The sequence below is a fragment of the Mycteria americana genome, chromosome 3 (genome assembly GCF_035582795.1).
Source record: "Mycteria americana isolate JAX WOST 10 ecotype Jacksonville Zoo and Gardens chromosome 3, USCA_MyAme_1.0, whole genome shotgun sequence".
NCBI lineage: Eukaryota > Metazoa > Chordata > Aves > Ciconiiformes > Ciconiidae > Mycteria > Mycteria americana.
Window position 1 is genome coordinate 24923201 of NC_134367.1, and position 16339 is coordinate 24939539.

Consider the following 16339-nt stretch of genomic DNA (forward strand, 5'->3'; position numbering starts at 1 on the left):
TCTCCACTCTTTTTCCTTTGGGTGGTCTGGTTTTATAAGAGATACCTATATTGCCTATTGCTGTATGGACCAATGGAGTTGCATAATGTCCAGAAGTTGTTTCACAACACAATTCCAACTATAGTTTGCTAAGATAATATAATTATTTAATAATTATATTAATTGGTTATGTTGCTATCTCATTTTTTTACTTATTCTTCTCCCCAAAAGAGAAATTAATAGTCCAAAATAGGTTTTAAATTATTCATATGCATTTCTTCTTACTTAAATTGAAATACGTATTTTTGCAAAATGTGTATACTGTCTTCCAGCTGTTCTGATGCACAGATTAAAAAACAAGAAAAAAATGAAGACATGGGAACAGCAGACACATCTTGATAGCCATTTAACAGTAAAAGTACCCATTGATTGTACAAAAGTTACACATTGTCTCGTATGCTAGAAATTTTCTAATGCCATTCAATACTGGAAACATCATTTCAGTACTTTTACTTCTATACTGTCAAAAATGCAAAACAGCATAAGTGCCTGTCAATAAAACTCTGTTCTTTAATTTGAAGACAAAACAGTACTCATATATACTACTTCCTAACTGAACTGCTGAAGTCAGGGAGCATGGCCTTTTTCATTCCCAATGCCAAATGTTCTGTCCAGACATTGTCTTTTCCCTTTGGACAGCAGGGCACGTTTATGTCTCACTCCTGTGAGACAGAAGCCTGTAACAGAAGCCTGTAAGACTTCTATAATGTCTATGCAATAACGTGATAAAATACATTTGAAATTAAAATGGAAAAAAGACGTAATAGTTCTTGGTTTAATATTTCAAATAATGCTAATACAAATAATATTTTAAAAAAATACAAAGAATTCGGGTTTTGTAATTGTTTTAATGCTTTAACAAGTCTCAGATGTACAAAGATTTGTATCTGTGAAAACCTTCATCTAGAAAACTCATTTTAAACTTTATTTCTTCCTTGTAAACCCTTTGCATTCCAAGAAATATGCAATACTTTCAACCTCTTCTATATATTTATTTTACTAGATTTCTGAGCAATTTATGGTAATTTGCATTAACTATCATGGAACGATAACTTAAATTTTATGGATTCTTGTAACATTGGATTTAAATGACAACATAAGGAAATAATACAAGTGTCCCTTTCCAAGTACATGGACAAAACACATGCTCATGCAGCAGAGCAATACAGTTAAGGTGTTAGGAGAATAGCTGCCTCAGAAATAATAAGAAAATAATTTGAAATTATTATTCACAGTACTAAAATCCTCATTTGGGAAGCAAGGAATTGCAGTGCTGAAGCAAACCTTTAATCCATCTAGTGGAGTTTTTACTTCTGACAATATTCAACGCTCCATTTCTAATAAGAATGCAGAAAAGAATCCAAAGTAGAAAACACAATGTTAACCTGTCCCACTGGAAGATTTCTTTCTAGCCTCTAGCAGTCTGTCCTGAAGCAGAATGACTGACCCTTCTTTCACAGTTTTTTCAAGGCTTATACCTGTAGCTCAGTTAGATCTTTCTTGAATTCCTTGCAGCCTTTTCTGGTTTGACTAACCTAAAAGCTATTGGGTGGTTTGTGTAGAGAAGCATCTTGTCCCATCTTTCAAGATCAGTGTCAAATATACTGAACATACATTCCACAGCGAAAACCTGTATCACCATTAGCCTCTTGTTATGATAGAAATACTTTATTTCAATCTATTTCATATCTTCTCAGCTGGTTGATTATCTATGACACCACTTCAGTTCTACACAATGACTACCTATTTTTGTCATAACATCCTATATGACTTTGTCAAAGCCTCTAAAGGTCTAAAAAAATGTCAGAAATTTTGTTTATGCACTTGTATTTTTCAGATGAAAGTCCAAGTAAAAGCTTTATAATGGAAAGTTTTATATGTTACATTGTACACTGCCCCCTTGCCCCCAAATAAGAAAAAAAGAAAAAAAAAAAAAGGCAAAAAACCCACATGGAGCTTAAGATAATTTCTGGCAGTATCATGAGTTCCCATAATCAATACAATCAAAACTGACAGATATTAATAGGAACAATGAATCACTGCTGAGGAACATGATTCATAAAATATTTATGATTTATAAAAGCACATACTATTCTGACTTTAGCTGCTTACATTACAGATTAGGAGAAAGGTGCAGTTCTTCAGCAAAAGCTGCATTACATATACACACAGAAACAAGTAAATAAAAATCAGAAAGTATTGTGAGTTCTAAAGCAAAGGTACTACCAGAAAGTTACCTTCACATCTGGGGAAATGATAGTTCCAGTTCCTGTTGATTCCATGTTGGCATGTCAGAACAGGCTGACCCCTCAAAACATATCCAGGATAGCATTCAAATGATACTGACTGACCCACACTGTAATCTGAGTTGACTATATATCCATTCAAAAAAGGAGGAGGATCAGGGCAGTTCTGTAACTCGTAAGCTGGAAGAGAACAGAAGTACTTTTTATTGCTTAGTCAGCTCTCAACACAGGAAGTAAACATTAATATAAATTCTGTAATACATTCCATAACAGGTAAAAACTGGAATGCCAAACTCCAGTAACAGAGTTATTAACATATAAAAATAAATAAATCATCCATTTGGACCATCCAGATCTTGATAAAAGAATGAAAAAATTAGCTCTAGAGATAAAGCATAGGAAAGATCAAAATCTGGAGTAGAATGAATTGCCACTTACACCAGGAATTTAGAGAGCAAAGTCAAAGAAACATTGGGTGCAGGGCATGAAGATGGAATATCTTCAGTAGTTCATGTTGAAGCATCAGATTAGGGTATTATGTAAATTACGTCTTTATTTTTAAATAAATTTCTAGGCTCAGACCTAGTGCCTAAATTCTGAGAAGTAACAGTTTTATAATAGGATAACATTTTTTAAACCAAGATACATGGAATTAATTTATTTAATAAATAAGATGGATATACTTAGTGAGTATGTCACTAAGGGACATAATTTCATGAGCTCGTCAAACATTTTCATAAGCTTTACTTATACTCAGTTTTAATTTAATGTTAAGTCTGAAATAAAAAAAGTCTTGCTCTGAATGCAGCAACATTGAATCCAAAAGCTGCACACAGTAATAGTAATAATTTAATTGACCAAAATTAATAGGTTAAAGATTAAAAATTATCACAGAATTTTTCAAATAACTTTTTCCTATCCTAATATATAAGAAACAATGCAATTCATTCCAAGTAAGAAATCGTAAAATTATTTAGGAAAATAAATTTGTCCATGATGCCTGAAATTAAACTATATTTATTAAAAATGCATACCTATTGAATGACCATGTTCATAATGCAATTTCCAAAATTTGAAAATACTTTCTTTTTTATTAATATGCAAGTATACTTATACAATTAATATTGGCATAAGAACTTGAGATGATAACTTTTTTTTTATAACATTCATATACATTCATAACATTCTATGTGTCACCTACTAGGAACGGATGTAACTGTTGCACAACAAAAAATTGAGTTTTGCAGCACGTAGAAAAACAAACATTTCAAACTGAGAAAAAGCATATATATTACTATGATGGCTTATATTTATTTGACTGGCAATATTCCAGTTTGTTCATTACCTTCATCTATAAAATTGTTCAATGACTTCAATAATAAAGCAGCACACAACTAATCACAGCACAGTTAAGTATTCTAGTAAGGTATAACAAAGTCATTCATTCATTACAATTTTATAAAATACAAGATTTTCACAACTGATTGGATTTTTAATATCTATTAAACGATGCAAAAACATCACCTAACCAAAAAAATGAAAAGAATTAATGAAAGACTACAAAGTCACAGAGCATCAGAAAGATCTAGAAAAATGACAGAAATCTACCAAGGAAAAAGTTCCTTCTAGATATATCTCCACACAAAAAATTTCATTAGTGATTCATCATATTTAATGTCAGGTTTTATGTTTGCAAAGACTTCAAAATATTATTCAATTAAACATATTTAATTCATACAAAATAGTGTGATGGAAATTCAGAGGGAGCTTTCATTAATAACATTTGCTAAGTTATAAAGATAATTTAAAACTACGTGTTTCCATATTGATGATGTATTTCCTTAGCATATTTAAATGATAAATAGTTCCACAGGAAGCAAAAAAGAAACACAGTTTTATAAAAATGTTACATAGAATAATTCACAAACAACTTCACATAGATAAGATAGCAAGTAACTGCTGTTTAAGAAATAATTACTGAGAAAATGAATGCCCTGCTTTCTCTGAGCATTCAATTTACAGTTATGAAATAATTCTGTCAGAAGATAAGAAAGTTCAAATAAGACCAGTAAAACCAGTGTGCTTTATATGAACATGTGCCATTAAGTCCAAGCTCTAAAAATACAGTAGAAGAGATGAAGAACATATTCTTGAACAATGTATTTTGTTATTTTTTCAAAGCTAATCAGTACAATATGGACTTGTTCATCCTAGAAGTATATACTTATTATTATCAATTAAATAATAATTATTATCTATTTAAATAAGTCATTTCAGCAAGATTAAGCTAAACATATGACTTAGGTGTGCTTAAGTGCTTACTTAAAGTGAAGTTTGTACTTAAGTGCTTCACTGAAGTACAGCTACTGTCATGAGTTTTTTTAGTCATTGCTGATTAGCGTCATGCTATGGAATATATAGAAGATTTATTTTAAGAAAGTCTTCTTCTTTTCCCTAATTCATTCAGTGAATCCAGAATCCAGTGTCTGTAACATTACAAAGCTGGAAGAGATATGGAGGTACCAGAAATATTCCAAAATCCTCTAATAAATCAGACTCCCCCCAAATAGCAAAAAATTAAGAAAATAAAATGAAAACTTAACAATCAGAATTAATTGCTACTGGAAAAGAAATAAAAAAAGCTTTATTCTACCTTAATTGTGGTTCATTAAAATTTTGTGCTAAACCTAGTAATTGTTCATTAATTTTTAAGGCTATTATTACTCCTGCTATCATTATTCGTATAGTATTACTACAGATAGTATCTTTATTGTCAACATGTTTATACAAAATACAGTACTAGAAAAATTATTTAAGAGTGCAGTACATATTAAGACTAATATATTCAATTATATAAAAAGCTACTTAGCAAATTATATTAAAAATGCAACAGAAGATTATGCTGGAGGGTCAGAGGATCTCACAGATTCATTCAACAAGGTGCAGCACTACATTGCCCAGTAGTTACAATGACAGTGTTTTGGAACAATGACAATAACTTTTAAACTTTGATTGTACAAACTTTTGAGGAGATGAATATGCTGAAAAATATCCTTCCTTATTGGTTAATTTGTTGTAATACAGTATTATTAGGTTACCTTTTAAATGCACTTAATATGATCTCTGTTTTTTTAATTTAGTCTTAGAAATTCATTTCAGAAAAAAACTTATCTCACTGATCTACGTGAGAAGAAAACACAGGAACAGCTCCTGTGAAATCCTGAAAGAAATCCTGAAAGAACATCAGCTTCCTGAAAATGAAAATCCTGAAATCCTGAAATGAACTGAAAATCCTGAAATCCTGAATGACCTGAAAATCCTGAAAACCCTGAAATCCTGAAATGAAATCCTGAAATGAAATCCCGAAAGAACATCAGCACCTCTCTGTCCCTCTAATTTGCACAACATCCCTTAAAGTCCCTCGGATTGTTAATGGAAAAAATAAAGCCTACCTTTTATAATTCTAGATAGTGTTTAATCAGAGATGTATATGCTTTTTGCCTATTGTAAGTAATGTAAACAGAACACATACAGAAACTTTGGGGGTTTGTTCTGGTATTTTAGTAAGAACAGAACCTCTGCCTAAAGCAGATTACCATAAATGTGAAGGTCAGTCAGTCAGGGGTGAAAGCACTTGCACATGAGCAGAGAAGAGGGTTGTTTTTTTTTTTTTTTTAAAAAAAGAGGTGTAAAATGGGAAGATACTCTCTGTATGTGACTTCTGCTATAAATCCTATGGATGACTCATAAATTATTGGAGTAACTATAAGTCAGGTGATCCATCTGGCTATGATACCATGATTTATAGGCCACTCAGGGAATATGCTTTATAGGTTTAATATAAATATGAATTATATTCTTCTCTGTTCTTTTGATATATGCAACAACTATACCTGATTTAACAGAGCAATTCATTATTCAGTCATCACTATCAAATATTACCCACAAATCCTGATGTCACACCTCACAAAATAAAGCTTTTTTTATGAGTGTCATGGTCAAAGACTTGTTTGGTATTGAGCTTTAAAAAATGATATACCATTTCACAGCAGAAAAAACTCTAGTGAGAGCCTGAAATGAAGCCCAATGTAAAGGAAATCTGAGAAAAAGATTTAATTCCAATGTTGGCAGCAGTCAAATACCTGAATTTTAAAACAATCTCGTATTGACATTTGGCATTTCTTTGTGCAATATATTTTCCACTGGTAAGAAAAGAGTGTAAATCACAAAAGAAATATAACTGATATATCTTGTTTTTATGATTTAAATGTATTTTCCTTCTTACATTAACACTAGGGTGACTTATTGCCTTTTCAAGTGCCACATACATCTATATCACTTCAACATGGGAATAATTACAGAAAAATTGTATTAGCAGAGAGTTGAGCATGCAAACACTCAAATGTTACGAAAGCTCATCATTAAGGCTACTTAGAATTTTGATTTTGTCTTATTGTACATTCCTCCAGTATCATGCTGTGTATAACTACAGACTCAAGAACAAAACCCATTTCTCAGACTACACTAGACTAGACTAGCATGGGTTGGGTTGGGTTGGGTTGAACGGGACCTTTAAGATCATCTAGTTCCAATCCCCCTGCCATGGGCAGGGACATCTTTCACTAGATCAGGTTGCTCAAAGCCCTGTCGAACCTGACTTTGAACATTTCCAGGGATGAGGCATCCATAACTTTGCTGGGCAACCTGTTCCACTGTCTCACCACCCTCATCTTAAAATATTTCCTCCTTATGTCCAATCTAAATGTACTCTCTTTAGGTTTAAAACTCTTGCCCCTTGTCTTGTCACTAAGGCTTTGGTAAAAAGTCTCTCTCCATCTTTCTTACAAGCTTCCTTTAAGTATTGAAAGGCCACAATAAGGTTTCCCCAGAGCCTTTTCTTCTCCAGGCTGAACAACCCCAACTCTCTCAGCCTTTCTTCACAGGAGAGGTGTTCCAGCCCTCTGATTATTTTTGTAGCCCTCCCCTAGACCTGCTCCAACAGGTCCATGTCTTGTGCTGGGAGTGACAGAGCTGGATGCAGTACTCCAGGTGGGGTGTCATGAGAGAGACATAGAGGGGGAAATTCACCTCTTCGACCTGCTGGCCACACTTCTCTTTATGGAAGCACAGGATACAATTTGCTGCAGCCCAGGATAGGACTGGAAATCTGGAACTTCACTTTATTGCCTTAGGTACCAAAGAACACCATATTTCCAGATGTAATGACTCAGGATTAGAGTTAGAAAACATGGCTTAATTTTGTCACATGAGTTAGAAAATCATTTGCTATGAGCCCCGCAAAAGTTCTTATTTCATTTCCATTAGTATTCCCCCCTTAGGACATAATCTGAAACCATTTGAGAAATATAGTAGTTTTTCAACAATCTCTTTTTCCTTCCAGGATTCCTATGACTTAGAAGCACCATCATAATTGTCTTTTTTCTATGTAAAGGTCATCAGATTTAACATGTTCAAATCATGTTGTGTATGTGTGTTAGTGTGCTTGTGGAAGCAAGTGAGTGCAATTACAGCTTTTTTCTCTGTTTTCTGGAACATGTTGCTCTCCAAGTACAGCAGGGTAAGACTCTTACCTCATATTCAGCTTTATGCTACATTGAAATTCAGAACAGACTAGAAATGCTCTTAGACTTCCAGTAATAGGAACTATGATTCCCCCAGTAAAAATAACACAAATAAAACATTTTATCTGCTTCCCTTAAAAAAGCTGTAGTCCTAAAGGGAAAGCCATGTGGAAAAAAGATGTTCAGAAATATTAAAAGGCTGAGGTAACAGTCATAACGTAGCCAGGGATTAAAAACCACAAATATATCTTAACAGCCATTAGACTAACTGTATTCTTCTTGTACTAAATTCTGTTATGAATCTCTCAGAGGCCATAAAAGCTATTTATTTCTTCTGACCTAGCTATATGCAGAGTATCCTGAGCCTGTAATTAGATAACTTGGCTTGCCAATCAAACTTCTGTGACAGTTCTTCCCCTTAGACCTAGTGTGCATAGGCTGTTTACATCTCAGATACTGAGATTTGACACATGTGAGGGTCTCACAAACTCAAGATTGCCAGTCAAATGCAACTTAGAAATGTTCTTCTAAGCATTTCTGGTTTCTTCCTGTCTTTGCTGCTTTTCATAGGTGGCAAAACCACAGCTGTGATAACAAAGAGACACCCTTTCTTAATGCTTCTGGTTTTTGAATTAAACAGTACAATATTTATTTCAACAACAGAAGAAGTGTAATTAAACTTAAATGTTGCTATTTTAAAAATCAGGCACTTTTAAAGTAATTATTTTACAAATAAATAAAAATAATATCTAATAAAATTTATCTTAACTGCTTCAGATAGTTTAATAAGTAATCAGTATGAACTTCCTTCTTGCCACAAGTGAAACAAGGAAACAAGTGAAACCTTGCCACAAGGTTTTACAACACACACAAATTCAGTAATTCAGCCTTGAACATAATGGAATACCCACCATTCCTTATGTAGTGCAATTGCAAAGCTGAAGTGATAACAAAATATGAAAACATCAGTGCACAAAACAAGGACCTGACTGGCAATGGTACTCAGAGCTGTAACTTCCCTAGGGTCCTGCTAAGGAGACAAAGCTTTTTACTGCAGTCAGAAATACACAGTACCTAACCGATTCAGGTTATATATTCAAATCCTGTGCTGTGAGAATTCACAGGCTAGTGCTTAAGAAGCAGCACTGGCTCCTTGCAAGCATGGAAAGCAAATATTTTACTGTTCTCAGTGTGCACACTCTTTTCTTCCTCCTCAAAATAATGTGCTCAGAGAACAATCTCAGGCTATATTAAGTTTCAATCTCATAAGTATTTTTCTGTCTTCAGAAAGTCAGTAGAAAAATTGAGAAATAACATTATTAATTCTATCATTCACTATACAATATTCATATTCTTTGCTTTCCCCTGTGATGAGGGGTTATCAAAAAGCCTTATCCTTCATAAAATGCTAAGATCTCTAGAAAACTTCATTTTTTATGACATGGAAGTTTGCTTGAATAAGCATACCCATTAACAATCTCCCTTTATTTTTAGATTGGTATCTATAAAAAAGCATCAACCTTGCAAAAAACCGCCTGCTACCTTAATGCCACTACTTGTTGTATTCTAGTTAGTAGAAATGGCACTTTTTTTTCACTCATGAAAAAGCAGTCCTTGAATTGAACCAGGCCATTTTACCATTCGGTAAAGGGACAAATTTAATCTTAAATCCATTTTAATGTAAATTTAAGCACATTTTAAAAAATCAGACTACGATTAAGTTATGCAGTCTCGTGGGACCTTCCTAATACGCAACACATTCATTAAGACATTAGAATGGGTTTGGTGAATGTGACTACAACTATGGACCCTTTTTGCCTAGTCATCTTTTTTTAAGGGTATATCAAATTAATATCATTCTTAGAAAAGCAATGTTTTTTTATTTATAGAACTTTTTTTCCCAATTATAGTATATTAGGATGTCCTAAAATGGGATCAATTAGAAGCAGCCTGAAAAAACCTCTATTAAATGTATAAAGATGTCAGGTCCTCAGATCCATCTGCTTTGCTTTACAAATTCATTTCTATGGAAATAGTAAAAGTGGACAAAAGAAAAAGTACTGACAAAATTAATTTTTTAAATATTCAGTATAAATGTGTTCTCTCTAATACTTTGCAGAATTTAGTTTGTGTGTGCTACATCTGCTGGCACTGGTATACACCCTCCAATTTTACATACAATCGTTACTTAGTCCTGACAACTAGTTGTTCCCTTTTATTTAAGATGGGCTTATTTATTTAAGATGGGCTATTCTAGATGCCCTGAGAGATTAAATACTTTTGAAATATGCTTCTTGGAAATCATGTAAATTATTACTGGTAGGCTTCAAAAGACTATTTTATTTGGTATAGCAACTGTTAGGTTTACCTGATCAGGAGGATGGATTAATTCAGTACGTTGCTTTGTCAGCAGCTGAACAAACACAGCCTGGGGGGTTTTTTTGTATGTATATTACTATATATCTACATAATATCTATACAGTTTCTGTTTACCTACATACAGGCATTCGTTCTTATAAGCAGATACCCCAGTGATTAAGCCTTTTCTGGATTACCTTACCTTATCTGCAGCATCTCCAAGCCTTTGAAACACAATAAATAAGTTTTCTGTCTGAGTAAAATGCCATAGGCTTTATGCCATTTATGCACCTGACAGTGCAAGTTCTCAGAGATCTGAGATATGTCTGGACTTGCCCTGTCCTGAGCTGGTTTTAGCTCATTTTAACAATTGCTAGCAGCCAAATGTTTATTACTTAACATGTTTTAGGTTATGCTCTGCAAATACCATGTATGCTAAAGGCCTAGCAAGCCCTGGCAGTCACTGCTTTAACAAACAATAGTCCTTTATAGGAATTGAAGCTGGGGAAAGCAACTTTCAAAGTTTGGCTGGGAACCAGTAAGAAAGAAGCAGACTGTGGTACGAAAAATGTATAAAAATAATCCAAGTGGAACCCAAGACTGAAGAGTAAGAAATCCCTATCATGAACATCATATGTTTCCCAGCAAAGAGCTTCGGATGCTTATGACTGCCTCTCCAGTTCTACATGAAAAAGGCAGAAGCTGTCAGTTAGGCTCCATAAAAGCAGGAGGGTGAACATAATACAAAAGAAATGAAGTAGATAGGAGGAAGTTTTTGCATAACAATTTCAACTGCATTGCTTATGATTTTGTTCTGTGTTAACTGACTTGGACAACTTAACTGTGTAAGCATTAATTGGACTAAAAATAAATTCTTAGCTTTCTATATATGATATGCTTCCTTTTGCTCATAAGAAGTTTTTGAATGTGATACCCATGCCAGCCTCTCATGTTTTATCTCCCTCCCACGCCTATATTCCATGAATAGCAGTTTGGCAAGACACAGTGTGTATTAAAATGAGTTGTGACAAGGAATATTCCAACTGTGTAGCCAGCAAGCCAAACTGAATTGATATCTGTGGAGTAATGCTGCATCTTTCCTCTCAATAAAGGCACTATTTCAGGACTCTTTCATCCACATTACTAATATTGCTTTTCAAACATTTCTAGGAACTGTGAAATTTGACTGAAATTGGCCAATGGTTTCAAAATTGCATAACAGAAGCATATCAAGAAGCATGACAGTCAGACATCACAACAGTGTAAGTCTTGTCATCCAAGCAAATCAGGCTAAGACTTATTTGACATTTGACTTACTGAAAGGAAAACAAAATTTCTAACAGGGAAGAAAGGAGAAGGAAAGATAAACATTTTGGAGTAGTGAAGAATTATTTTTTAAGTCCAGTTTCAGCAATTGCAGACCGACTAAGAAGAAGAGAGAGAAATCCAGAAGTATAATACCAAAAGAAGTAGGAAAATCCAGAGACAATCTGGAAGATAAGGTAACTAAATATCAAGGGCAACAGGTGTGGGACTGGAAAAGTCAGCTATCAGAAGCAACGTACACTTTGTATGAAGAAAAATAAAGCAGCCATTAAAATTGCTCAATTGTAAACCACTGGCATTTTCTGTCAGAGCATGTCAGAGGAATGGTGAAAACACTGAGACACAACACTTCCAGAAGTTATTCTTGGATTATGACCATCTTCAATTGAGAGTACAATTTCCTACATGTTCTAAATGGTGCTGAGCAAGTTACTTGTGCTTAATAATATGAAGCTATAAAATATGATAATCTTAGAAAGAATTACCAAAGGAGAAATGTTAGCAATAGAAATGGCTAGTGCAATGTGGCATCTCAGAGGCAACAGAGAGAATTTGTGCTATCTGAAGAAAAATAAACACATTCAAGATATTTCATTTTTAAAGAACAAAAGTCCAAAACCTGTTTGTAGAATGCAGAAAAGGAGGTAGATGGAAGAGGGAACATAAGTCAATTAGAATCTCAGTAGAGTGAGGTTAGGTAGTAGATCCTAATCACTTAGAAATTGAACATATCAGTGTTAGCAACTTTCCACATTAGAAAAAAAAAATCAATAAATAATAAGTACCTTGTAAAATAATTCAATTTTTTTCTCAGTGTCTTTTTATTTGAGTCGATTATATTGTGTTTTTTTAAAGTTTTACAATCATATATTTTTTAATATATAGACTAAAATACTGTGCTCCCTCAAAACAGTATTCAGGAATGAGTCACCCCAGAGTCTCTTTATAAGTAAGGAGTATTACATAAAAATGAACTGCATGAGTTGCCTTTACTGGAGAAATTGTTTTGCTTCTCACTCATGGGGAAAATAAAACTGGATAAATGTATATGCATTTTGTAATTCAAATACACCTATATAATACACCTATAATTCAAATACACCTATTTTGAGAAACAAGGTAATAAATCCTAGTTGTATTTTTTATTTGAAATTAGAATGACTCAAATATCAGTTAACATAACCATATCTCTTTCTTGGTTCTGAACTATTAGACTAATTGCGAAAGTAAGAAAATTCTTATCAAATTATTACTATTTTTGAGAACTTAATTTTTTCTGGACTCATAAATATTTGCAAAATACTACAAGTTTCTGAATTTTTACGAACAATACTTCTTTTTCTTTTATTTTTTCTTTTAGTTTTCTTTTATTCTGAGAATGCTACTATACAATCTTTGTCACTTTAACAATATGTTATTATAAGGCCCATCTAATGAAAATTTTTAATATTTCATAATACATTGTTCTGGTTTTAGGTGCATTGCTTTTCCTCTATTTAAATCATAGGATAAAATTTTACACTGTCAATGTGTTAGTCATGATAACACTCTTGTCAGCTGAAAAGTTGCAACTGGGAGAAGCAGAAAGCAAGCAACTTATCCAAAAAGTAAGTAATTTTATCAAGAGAGGGTTAGAGTGAACAAAATATATCAGTTTCTTTTGTGTGGTGTCCTCTTCATCATATTCCCATTTACTTCTTACCAGACAAAAAAATCCTACTGGACACAGTGGGGAAGGAAAGAATAGTAGAAAAGAGGAATTATGAGCATAATTCATCAACCTTCTCAAAATACAGGATAAACTTCATCACTGATATCATGGATTTCTGAATTATGAAAGCTACCATCTTAATGGCAACCCCAGACTGGACACAGATTATAAAAGATTCTTTCAGCAGTTTACCATAGATGAATAAAAAAAAGGTGCCTGTAACAGGCAAAAAGATAAAAAATGAAGTTGTGGTTTTACTGAAATAATGACACAACTGTTAGCTTCAATAAGCCCAAGATTTCATCTGATTTTTAGACCATGGGTTGTGGCAATCAGCTTAATTTCTGAACATACATGTAATCTTCTTAGCTATACTTGAATACCATATCAATGATTCCCTGGGCTCAGTTTCCTATTGCTGAGCATACTAAATTGCTCTAATGGGAAAGAAACAGTATTGGCAAAATGAATAAAATAAATAAAAAGATAGACAAATTATAGCAATATATTTTCCTGCAGTGGTAGTTCTGTGAACTGTAGCACAGATTACAGAGTGTGTCTATCTGCAGTGATAAGCAGATATTGCTTAAATATACGGAATAAATTAAAGGTAAATAAGCCTTTCCTCACAGGAGAGGTGTTCCATCCCTTTGATGATTTTTGTGGCCCTCCTCTGGACCTGCTCCAACAGGTCCATGTCTGCCTTGTACTGAGGGCTCCAGAGCTGGTTGCAGTACTCCAGGTGGGGTCTCACTGGAGCAGAGTAGAGGGGCAGAATCACCTCCCTCGACCTGCTGGCCATGCCTCTTTTGATGCAGCCCAGGATACAGTTGGCTTTCTGGGCTGTGAGCGCACATTGTCAGTACAGATAGATAGAGATACAGACGTCTATCCTCAGCTTTAATAAAACATTGTGACTGGATCTGAAGAACCTCTTGCTACTTTAAAGGAAAAATTTAACTGATAACCACAGGTAATTTGTGTCACATCTGATGTCACAGTAGTCTTGCAGTACCAGTTGTGTCACTGGGTTTAGGTACTGGGCTCTAAGTGAAAACAGACCCAAGCACTGACCAATGATTGGAGGAGTTTGGAGTAAATGTATGTCAACTGCATTATGTCATGAACCAAAAAATATATATATATATTTTTTTTTTTTTTTTCAAATCTATGCCATCTTTTACTTTGATTTGGACTATCATTTCCTTAAACATCAACAAACATCACTGTCCTTGCTAAAACCATAGAATAACATGTACAATAAATATATTTTGATCCAGATACACAAGAAGAGATAAAGATACAAAAAGCTAAGAATTATGATGATTAAAATGCAAACTGAATCCATCTCCTTGTCCCCCTGCTGAAACTGTCATAGATCGTTCAAATATAAATGTATGCTTTCCTTTAAAGGGAATGCAAAACCTTTCTGAGCAAGCTGGAACATTACCTCTAGCAGAATGTATTACACAGTCTACAAACAACTTAAGATTTAACTATTAATTTCATGACACAAAATGCTGTTAGTCAGGAGTTAATCACATGTAGTTGAGCCTATAAAGACTCAATACCATTAAGGAAGGACTTGTCATAGTAAGGAAAAACATGCTAATTAGAACCAGAACAAAGAGCACTGGAAAATATACAGAAAACATACCACATGGCAATGTATTTTATTTATTCAGCATTTCTGCAATTTGCCACTTTTCTGTCTTTCCAGAAAATTCTAAAATGAGTCATCTGTCCAATCACAATTACCCTTGACTGCTTAGAATAAAAACCACACTAGGTGGGTGTGATGTTCTGAGAGTATTCCCTACTTCTAAGGCTATGTGACAGAACAAAACTCCATAGGCAATAAGAGAGATGTGACCTCTTTGTGGGCATGCTTTACGAGCATTAGCCTAATTCAGGTGCTCGGAATCATCTGCCAGAAGATTCTTACTCTCTATCCATTGACTCTGTAGATATCTAACTATAACTGTATATATGTGTGTATGCAAATAAATACTGTACTGGGCCTGGCTATGACAGAGTTAGTTTTCTTCATAGCAGCTCATGGGTGCTGTGCTTCAGATTTGTGACCAAAACAATACTGATAACACACTAGTATTTTGGCTTTTGCTGAACAGTACTTGCACAGCATCAAGGCCATCTCTGTTTCTCACTCTGCCCCACCAGTGAATAGATTGGGAGTGCACAATAGGTTGAGAGGGGACACAACTAGGCAGATGACCTGACCTAACCAAAGAGATATTCCATACCGTATAAAATCATACTCCGCAATAAAAGGGAAAAGAGAGGGTTTAGGGATGTTAGCCATCTTTTGCTTGGGAACTGGCTGGGCATCGGTCTTCCTGTGGGAGGTGGTAAGCGATTGCCTTTGCATCACTTGATTTGTTTTGTTTTCTTTCTCTCTTCTTCCCCTTATCCTTCACCTATTAAACAATGTTAATCTTGGCCCCCAAGTTTTCTTGCTTTTGTTATTCCTTTCCTCTTCCCCTCATCCCACTGGGGGTGGGAGGGAAGTGAGTGAGCAGCTGCATGGTGCTTAACTGCCCACAGGGATTAACCCACAACACATACATGTTTATACAAACATATAGGCTTATATACATATATAAGCCTATATGAAAACCTAACCAAGTTATCTAAACTAAGAGCCTAGAATAAGGTGGCATGAATCTCTCTCACTGTAGTTAGATGAGAATTCAATCAGCCGTTCCATTTTGTTAAACTGTTCAGGTCCTGCAATGGGGCTCAACAGTTTTCAGTACGACTATTTTAACATTTTATAAATACGCATGAATGAATGACATTTTATTGTCACTAATGGGGAAAAAAACAAACAATGAAGATTAAGAAAAAAGCCAACAGTAGAAGACCACAAAACGTTCACACGTTCAAATACGGAATATATGTATTTGAAAATACAGATAGAGAATGGGTGTTATCTGTCATCTTTTCATTTCCTGTTAATTTCCACATAAGTCTAGACTGCAAAAATATAACATAAGAATTATAAAAATTTTCACCTGAATATTTAAAATAACTCATACTATATTTTGAAATCCTCA

General features: G+C 34.1%; 1 protein-coding gene across 1 annotated transcript in view; it reads right to left on the bottom strand.

Annotated features, from left to right (window-relative positions):
* CSMD1 (CUB and Sushi multiple domains 1) overlaps positions 1–16339 on the bottom strand; it is a 1314206-nt gene that overhangs the window by 149404 nt on the left and 1148463 nt on the right. The window contains exon 42 of the mRNA XM_075498045.1: positions 2277–2465. Coding sequence (XP_075354160.1) covers positions 2277–2465 — 189 coding nt within the window. The remainder of the gene's footprint in view (positions 1–2276; positions 2466–16339) is intronic.